Source organism: Meriones unguiculatus, chromosome X (assembly GCF_030254825.1).
Source record: "Meriones unguiculatus strain TT.TT164.6M chromosome X, Bangor_MerUng_6.1, whole genome shotgun sequence".
In the NCBI taxonomy this organism is placed as follows: Eukaryota; Metazoa; Chordata; class Mammalia; order Rodentia; family Muridae; genus Meriones; species Meriones unguiculatus.
In genome coordinates this window covers 76,425,240-76,434,529 of record NC_083369.1, presented here as the reverse complement: position 1 = coordinate 76,434,529, position 9,290 = coordinate 76,425,240, and the positions used below count along the sequence as shown (strand labels likewise).

Genomic DNA, 9,290 nt, shown 5'->3' with positions numbered 1-9,290 from the left:
TCTGGGGTTGGAGTAGGAAGCATGAGAGATGGTCCCTCACACATAGGACAAACAAGATCAGCAAGATACCTCTAGTCACAAATCAGTTAGTTACATGATTAAGGCTTAGTATCCAAAATACATCAAGAATCCTGAGAATTCTTGACAAAATTCACGAGGACCTGGGTTTGATCACCAGCACTCCAAGAACTCTTACAAGTCAATAATACACTGATTAATTAAAAGTGTCCAAAGGATGTGAGTTGACATTCATCCAATGAAGATGTATAAAAAGACCAATAAGCATATGAAAAAAAAATCCTCAACATCATTTGTTATCAGGGAAATACAAATCAAACCCATAATGAAACACTATTTTGTACCTACCAGGAAGGCTATAAGAATAATTAAAAAAAAAAAAAAGATTGACAGTAGGGGCTAGAGAGATAGCTAAGCTGTTAAGAGCATTTATTGCTCTTAACAAGGCTCCAGTTTGAGTCCATATCGGACATTTCACAAATGCTGGTAACTCTAGCTGCCGATCAGGACAACCGATGCACACTTCTGGCTTTCACAGGTACCACACAGATGTACATACAATACATGCATATACATGAATAATAAAATAAATAACAGAAAATAATAATTACTGGCAAGGTTGCAGAGAAACCCTTGTATACTGCTGATAGGAATGTAAAATTGTGTACTGCTTTGAAACACTCTGGTAGGTTCTCAAAAGATTAAGTGTAGACTTGTACTTGATCTAGCTCTTTCCCTACTAGGTATATAAGCGAAATAATTGAAAAGAGCCACCCTGAATATGATCTGTGCATATATATGCATTGTAAGTTGTATATGAATGTCCATTGCAGCATTATCTATAATAGCCAAAAAGTGGAAAAAAGTGACAACCAGTAATGCTCAGATAAACAAAGAAATAGTATATCCACACATTGAAATACTACTCAACCATAAAAAAAGTTATTAAGTTCTATAATACGGAAAGCAGGCAGGCAATGACTAATAACAGGTATGAGATTTCCTTTTGAAATGATAAAAAATGTCCTGGAATTAGATAATGATATTGGTTACATAACTTTGAGTAAACTATTACCGAATTTGTTTACTTGTATACTTGGTTGGCCTGGAACTCACCAAAGTCTACTTGACTTTGGTTTTTGAGTACTGATATTGAAGGCCTGCAACCATGTCTGGCTATTAATACACATTTTAAAAGTGAATTAGGTATTAATTGAATTTAATCATTTTTTATCATTTCAAAAAAGAAGAATTTGAATTGTATTTTATTTTTAAATAAAGAAACATCAGTGAGTCCGCTTAAAATCTCAGTACACAGGAGGCAAAGATAAGGGGATTATGAGTTCAGGCTACTCTGTACTAAATAATGAAACCCTGCATAAAAACAAAGAAACAAAACAAAATAAAAAAAAAGTAGGGGTGGAGAGATGGCTGAATGATTAAGAGCACTACCTGCCTAGCCAGAGGAGGTCCTCTCAACTCAGCGTCCTACACCTCTTCCTCTGGCAAGTTAGCGCGATGGGACTTCCCGGAAGTTAATCAGGCTGAAACCAACACGTGACCAGGGTGGAGAACGGAGCTGGCGCCTGTATCTGTGACGCCATCTTGACGCGACTCTTCATGTCCTTGTAGTATTTTGGTTGTTCCACCGGAGCTATGCCTAAAGTCGTGTCCCGGTCGGTGGTCTGCTCTGACACCCGGGATCGGGAGGAATATGATGACGGCGAGAAGCCCCTCCATGTCTACTACTGTTTGTGCGGCCAGATGGTCCTGGTGCTAGGTGAGTGGTGGGAAGCGGCGATAGCAGCGAGGCGGCAGTAGCAGCGAGACGCCGGGCTTTTTCTTTTTCTTTGAGACAAGATCTCATTGAGTTACCCAGGCCAATTTTGAATTCATTTTATAGCTTAGACTGGCCTTGAATATGCTGTTCATCCTTCTGCATTACAGGCGTGCATTACTACTCAGTTCTTGGAGAAGGAATAGTCCTGGTATAGGTAATGTGAAAGCGTAAAGAGCATCAAAAATCCTTGCGAAATTTCAGTAGTCTTTTGTGGCGAGAGCATGGGTTATTAGGCTCAAAATATTTTCAATGACGAAATCTTTCTCCATTCCTTCAGATTGTCAGTTAGAGAAATTGCCCATGAGGCCCCGGGACCGGTCTCGCGTGATTGATGCTGCCAAACATGCCCATAAGTTTTGTAACACAGAAGACGAGGAAACTACCTATCTTCGGAGGTAGGGACTTGATGCTCTAGTTCACTGCTGTGTTGAGGTCTGTTTCTGAAGAATGTAAATTATCCTGTGTGGTGTTAAGCAGCTCATACAGTTAGGCCGGATACTTTGACATTTGTGCTAGTATTGTAACTTATTTTAATGCAGCAAATTCTTTGTTGTGCTTTGTTGAAATGGTATGGAAATTGGGTTCCCTTGACATTTGACAGCTATGATGTGCCAATTACAGGTTTGAATGAGTTAGTACAACCTGTAACTTACGTTGTTGTTTTGTTGTTGTTATTATCAGTATTATTTCCAGGGCTGGGAAAGGAACCAAGTGCCTTAGTCTTGCTGGGTGAGCACTCTCCCAACAGAGTTACATCCCCAGATTATAATCTTATGCATGCCATGTGCCAGGTACTGAGCTAGCTACCAAATCTGTGAATTAATAAGTTACAGTCTTTTTAAAAAGAAATTGGTGAGGAAACAGCCTCTTTAAAAAAAAAAAAATTATTCATTGTGAATACAATCTTCTGCCTGCATGTACACTTACATACCAGAAGAGGGCACCAGATCTCATTATAGATGGTTGTGAGCCACGATGTGATTTCTGGGAATTGAACTCAGGACCTTTGGAAGAGGAACCAGTGTTCTTAACCTCTGAGGCATCTCTCCAGACTGGAAACAGCTTCTTATTGTGATAGAAAGAAATTCTGGTGCTGTGAAAAAGGTTATAGCTGGGAGAGGTTTATTTTAATGTGTTGTGGTCAGGAAAGACTCTGAAAAATAATGAAATTTGTGCTTGGCTTGAACTAAGACTTCACCAGTTCTTGGAGGAGGATGAGGAACAGTCCAGGTACAGGGAATCTGGAAGCAATAGAGCATTAAATATAATGTCCTTGGGAAATTTCAATAGCCTTTTGTGGCCAGAGTATAGATTACTGTTTTATAGAAAAGGCTTCGTATGTTCTGTGGTGAGGGCAGTGAAATGCTATTTCTTTGTGTGTATTTATGTTGGGGGGGTATTACACGTGTGTGTGTGTGTGTGCGCGCGCGCAAGTATGCTTGCCAGAGGACAACCTTGGGTGTCATTCCTGAGTGCCTTCTACTTTTTTTTTTAAGGATTTATTTACTGATTATATATACAGTGTTCTGCCTGCATGTACATATGCACACCAGCTCTCATTATAGATGGTTGTGAGCCACCATGTTGTTTCTGGGAATTGAACTCAGGACCTTTGGAAGAACAGACAGTGCTATTAATCTCTGAGCCATCTCTCCAGCCCCAACCCATTGTTTTTAAAGAAAGTTTTGGCGGTGGTGGTACACGCCTTTAGTCCTGGCACTCATGAGTCAGAGGCATGGGGATCTCTGAGGATCTCTGAGTTTGAGACCCAGTGTGGTCTACAGTGTGAGTTCTAGGATAGCCAGGGATACACAGAGAAACCCTATCTCAAAAAAAGTAAGTGTCTCTCTTACTGGCCTACTTAGAATTTGCTAAGTAGTTTACATTGGCTGGCTAGTGAGTCAAATGGAACTGCCTGACTCAGTGCTGGCATTACAAGGACACCACCAAACCTAACATTTAGCTAGGTTCCAAGTGATGAAACTCAAGTCCTTCTGCTTGCTTGCAGTGTGTGTGTGCGAAGCACGCGCACATGCTGTGTTCCTGTGAGTGCAGGTACCTATAGAGGTAAGGAGAAGATGTTTGATCTTCTGGACCCAGAGTTCCTGGTGGTGGTTGTCAACCACCTAATGAGAGCTCTGGGAACCAAACTTGGTTCTTCTGCAAGAGCAATGTGCTTTTAGTCACTGAACCATCTCTCTAGGGCCATGATTTTCATTCTATAAGGAGAGGGTGACATAGTTAGATATGTATGTTTCTAAATTGAGGAATCCTTGGTGTATATGGATAATTAAAATGAGGGAGAATAAAGTTACATAGAGCAAAGGATAAGGCTATAACTCAGTTGGTGGAGTATTTGTAATCCTTGGTACTGCACATGGCAGGGATGGTAATACACACTTGTAATCCCAGCTCTAGAGAGATAGAGGCAGAAGGATTAAAAGTTCAAAGTCATCATCAGCTATATATAGTGCAGGCTTACATGAGACCCTTTATATGCATTAAAGATAAAGCAGATAGGAGAGAAAGAAAAGGACTGAAGATTTGCAAAGTAGACAAAATAATTGGACAGAATCAGGAGAACCTAATAATGCAGAGAATAAGAAAGAAAAGAGGGGCTGGAGTGATGGCTGGTGTCAGAACACTGTGTCAGAGGATCACTGGTGTCAGAGGATCGAGGTTCAGTTTCCAGCAACCACATGACAGCTCACAACTGTCTTTAACGCCAGTTCCTGGGGATGTGATGTGCACTTCTACAGATATATAAAGGTAAAGCACCAATACATACACATACACACACCATTTTTTAAAAAGAGGACAGCTGTTGGTCCATGTTGGTCCCAGGGACAGAACTTGGGTTGTCAAGTTTGGTGTCAGATGCTTTACTCTCTCAGCCATGTCTTTTACTCTCTTCTCAATTTTTTCCCAGCTATCCTTAGTGTTCCTTGGCTCATCAGTGCATCACTCCATTATCTGCCTGTACAATCTTGTGGCTTTTTTTCTGTGCCTTTTCATTTTTAGAAATTTTATTTTCAATGTTAATGTTTTGCCTGCGTGAATGTTTGTGTGCCTTGTGCCCAAGGAGGGAAGAAAAGGGCATTGAATCCCCTGGACCTGGAATTAAAGAGGCTTGTGAGTTGCCATGTGGGTGCTGGGAATAGAACCCTATTCCCATGGAATCAAAGTGTGCTCTTAACCTTTGAGCTATCTCCCCAGTCCCTCTTCTCTTATTTGAACATTTTGTTGTTGTTTTTGCTTTATTTAGTTATGTTTGGACAGTCTCTCATGTAGCATAGGCCTTGAATGAGACACTTAGTGGAAAATGACCTTAATTCCTGATCCTCCTACTTATACCTCCTAGGTGCTTGGATTACATGTGTCATTTTGTCCTATGCTTTATCTTCCTCCATTATTTAGGTTACTGGTTTTGAAAATTATCAACTATCTTTAGGATCACTATAATAATTACATAAATATTTATAGAACATTCTGTATATGATAGTATATATATATTAATGTATATTATTCAGTTAGTACAGAAAGTAATTTAATACAACTGGGCTTCAGTATCCTGTGACATAATAAACCTAGTCAAGAAAACTACTGGGTGACCTGGAAATCCAATCAGCCTTACCATTAGGGTGACTCAGCCTCAGGCCTAGCCTTACTTAATGGCAAGTAGTGCCTTAATGGCAGGGCCTAGGCCAGGGGCTTGTAGACAAGCCACTCTTAGGGCTCACAGCTCTTTGTTTTCTTTTCTTTCTTTTTTTTTTTTTTGAGACAGGGTCTCACTATGCTGGCTGTCCTTCAACTCAATTTTCCCATCTAGTGGGCTTACAGGCAAGTGCCACCACACCCAGCTATGTCATTCTTTTTCATTCTAGAATTTCTATGTTAGCTAATTTATTGGTATATAATTACTCATAGAATAACCTAGTGGTGTTTTTATGTCTATGATATAAATAGGAAGTCCTTGATTTTTAAGTCCTAATAACATCAGATAATAATTCCATGAATACACTATGCATGTATGGAGTATTTCCTTTGGATGACATCCCATTTTTTATCAAGACCATGGCAGGAGCATCACCTCTTCATGAAGTTTTTGTGACTTCCTCCAACAGAGTATGGAGCTACCACTTCTGCTGCCATTACAGATTCCTCCATCTAAGAACTTCACTTTTTCAGCCAGATGTGATGGCTGGAAACTGCTATCCTAGTATGTGGGAGTCCAAAGCAAGAGACTTGCTTGAGTTTAAGGCCAGCCTGGGCTACATTAGGCAAACTCCAGATCATCCTAGGGAATAGGATCTTATCTTGTACATCTTCTGTGTGTCAAGTACTTTTAATTTTATGTGTATGGTATTTTGTCTTCATGTATGTTTGTTTAACCATCTGTATACCTTGTAGGCAGAGGCCAGAAGAGGGCATTGGATACCTGGAACTGGAGTTACAGACAGTTGTGAACTATTGTGCAAGTGCTAGGAATTGAACCCAGACCCTTTAGAAGAACAGCCAGTGCTCTTAACTGCTGAGCCCTCTCTCTAGCCCCTATATGTTGGGCTTAGCTCAGCTCTGGTGATAAAACAGAATCAGTCTCATCTCAGGGAATAGAATGATGGGAAAATAACAAGTAGAAAAATCAAGTTATTATGATATTTAAAAGCCATATGAATGAAACAAGTGGTTGGTAAGGAGAGTCACATGAGAACTTCTTAGTGAAGGTGGTCCGGGAAAGGCCTCTGACTAGGTTACTTATGGAGTGGCATCAAAGTAGATGAGGACAGCCACAGCAGTGTATAAACAGAACATTCCAGGCAGAGGGATAGACGTGTGTATAAACTGCCAGCTGTGTGAAAGTACATGTTCTTTTCAAAGAACTGAAACAGGAGGAGGACTGATTTGGCCAGTATATATGAGAGGCAGACAATGTGTATAAGATGCTGTGGGACCCAGTTATGTTCTTAGGTGGTGCCTGGTAAGGAGTCTGGATTTTATTCTGTAAAGGGAGGATGCTTCTGCCTCTATTTGAGAGCGAGTTGGAGGAAAAAAACAGATTGGCAGCAGATTCTAGAATAAGTTGTTAGGATGTTTTATTTCAGGTAGGAAATGAAGTCTTAGCTGTGTTATATATGGCAGAGAGTGAGAGCAAGAGAGAGAAATTGACTGTAGTGACTATAGAATGATCTAAATATTTCCATGTGTTCAAAATAAACAAAAAAAAAATCAAAGACAAATGACAAACTGAGAAAGAAATACTTGCAGGGCCCATTAATAGTGCAAGTATTTTTAATGTAAAAGAAAAGGTGACTGAAAAGATATGAGCTAATGGTTCACCAAAAATATATAAATGGCTGTCACACTGGTGCTAAGATGTATAGCTTCAGCAGGTTTTTTTGTTTGTTTGTTTGTTTTATTTATTTTTTTTTGTTTTGTTTTTTAAGAAATTAAATTTTGGAGGTCCCATTTTCTTTTCTCTTTGTTTCCGAGATGAGTCTTGCTATGTTACCCAGGTGTCTCAAACTGTGATCCTCTTGCCCCAGCCTTCTGAGTAGCCATGATGCTATAGCACCTTTGCAGATTTAATTTTTCACATATAAAATTGACCAGGTTGCAGTGAAATAGTATACATCAATAAGACAGTAGAGAAACAGAACTCTTAATACATTGTTGCTAGTATAAGCTGGTGCAAGTTTTCTAGAGAAAAATTTCATAGTGTGGTGGTTTGAATGAGAATGGCCCCATAGCCTCCTATATTTGAATGCTTGGTTTTCCATTGGTGGACTGTTGGGAAGGATTAGGAGTTGTGACCTTGTTGGAGGACATATGTCACCTGGGGGTGAGCTTTGACTTATGACCAGGTCCAGATTATTTATAATACCTAGTCCAATGTAAATACTATGAAATAGTACGTATTCCTTAGGGGATAATGGCAAGAAAATATGTGTATTTTCAGTATGAATGCACCTTTGTGGGGTATGTGTATGTGTAATATGCACATAGGTGATTAGGTATATATGCACATTCAGAGTTTAGATTGGAATGTTGGGCTGTTTTCCTCTGTCACTCTCCATTTCATTCCCTTGAGAAAGGGTCTCTCACTGAATTAGAACTTTGTCATTTCTACTAGGCTGACTTGCCTGTAAGCTCTCAGGATCTGCCTATCTCAACCCCCCAATCCTGGGGTTATAGCATATATAACCGTGCCTGACTTTTATGTGGATGCTGGGGATTCTAACTTGAGTCCTTGTTTTGGCAGAGCAAGCACTCTTACTCATTGTATCTTCTCCCCAGCCCCGATACAATTTTGTCTAATATTTTCTATCTGTGGTTGGTGGAATTTACAGATTCAGAACCATGGATACAAAGTGTTGGCGATGTAATTGGTTGCTTGCTACATTGTGGTTATTATTGTTGATACTATGAGTCCAGCCACTCATCTGACTATTAATATTGCTACCCTTTCCTCTGCTCAGCTAGCATGGTACCTGACCACTATTAGTTGCTCAGTACATGCTTGTGAAAGAAGGAATACACACTAGAGTTGTACGTGCTGAGTTAATACATGCTTTGTGAGCCAGTAGGTCTACAAAATGATGAACTTATGAACTTTTAGCATGAATTTTTATAAGTGGTAAATGAAGAGAAGAAATTAATTAGGAGGTTAATTGGATATGAGATTTGCTCTTAATTTTTTATTTTTAACTTCCATTTTCTGTGCAGAACTGATGGCGTTGAACGTCAATACAGGAAAAAGTGTGCAAAGTAAGTATCAACAGTGTGGGTTTTTCTGAGTGTAGGTAAGTAAAAGCATAATGTGTTAGGAAAATAAGTTTCTCTTTGGCCTCAGTAATCTCAAAGGCCTTCAAACCAAATGCTTATATGCTTCCCAAAAACTCTAGGTCAGTTCCATCCCTGACCAGCTGATTACAAAAGTGAAGAAAATAAGAGCCTTTTTTTTTTTTCCTTTTTGAAGCAGAGTCTTGATATGTAGTTTAGGCTTGAGCTTTGGATCCTTTACCCTAGCCTCCCAAGTACTGGAATAATAGGCTTGAGCCACCACACCAGGCAAAAACTTGAAGGTTTTTGTTTTCTTTTCTCTCTCCCTCCCTTTCTTTCTCTCTCTCTCTCTTTCTTTCTTTCTCTTTTTTCTTTCTTTTTCTCCTCTCTCCCTCCTTCCCCCTCCCTTTCTTCTTTCTTTCTTTCTTTCTTTCTTTCTTTCTTTCTTTCTTTCTCTCTCTCTCTCTCTCTCTTTCTATCTTTCTTTCTTTCTTTCTTTCTTTCTTTCTTTCTTTCTTTCTTTCTTTCTTTCTTTCTTTCTTTTCTTTCTTGACAGGGTTTCCAGAGATTAAGATGAAATATGTAATAAAATTTACCATTTAAATATTCAATTCAATGAGAAAATTCGATGACAGAAAAATACAGTTAAATA

At 39.3% G+C, this 9,290-nt stretch overlaps 1 protein-coding gene across 4 annotated transcripts in view; it reads left to right on the top strand.

Moving 5' to 3' along the window:
* Positions 1-1,571: 1,571 nt before the first annotated feature.
* Steep1 (STING1 ER exit protein 1) overlaps positions 1,572-9,290 on the top strand; it is a 36,965-nt gene continuing 29,246 nt past the window's right edge. For 2 of the 4 annotated variants that reach the window (XM_060374470.1, XM_060374469.1), the window contains exons 1-3: positions 1,573-1,798; positions 2,136-2,253; positions 8,582-8,623. In XM_060374470.1, coding sequence (XP_060230453.1) covers positions 1,675-1,798; positions 2,136-2,253; positions 8,582-8,623 — 284 coding nt within the window. In that variant the 5' untranslated portion in view covers positions 1,573-1,674. Of the gene's footprint in view, positions 1,799-2,135; positions 2,254-8,581; positions 8,624-9,290 lie in introns of all 4 variants that reach the window. The other 2 variants (XM_060374467.1, XM_060374468.1) reach the window with 2 other exon arrangements.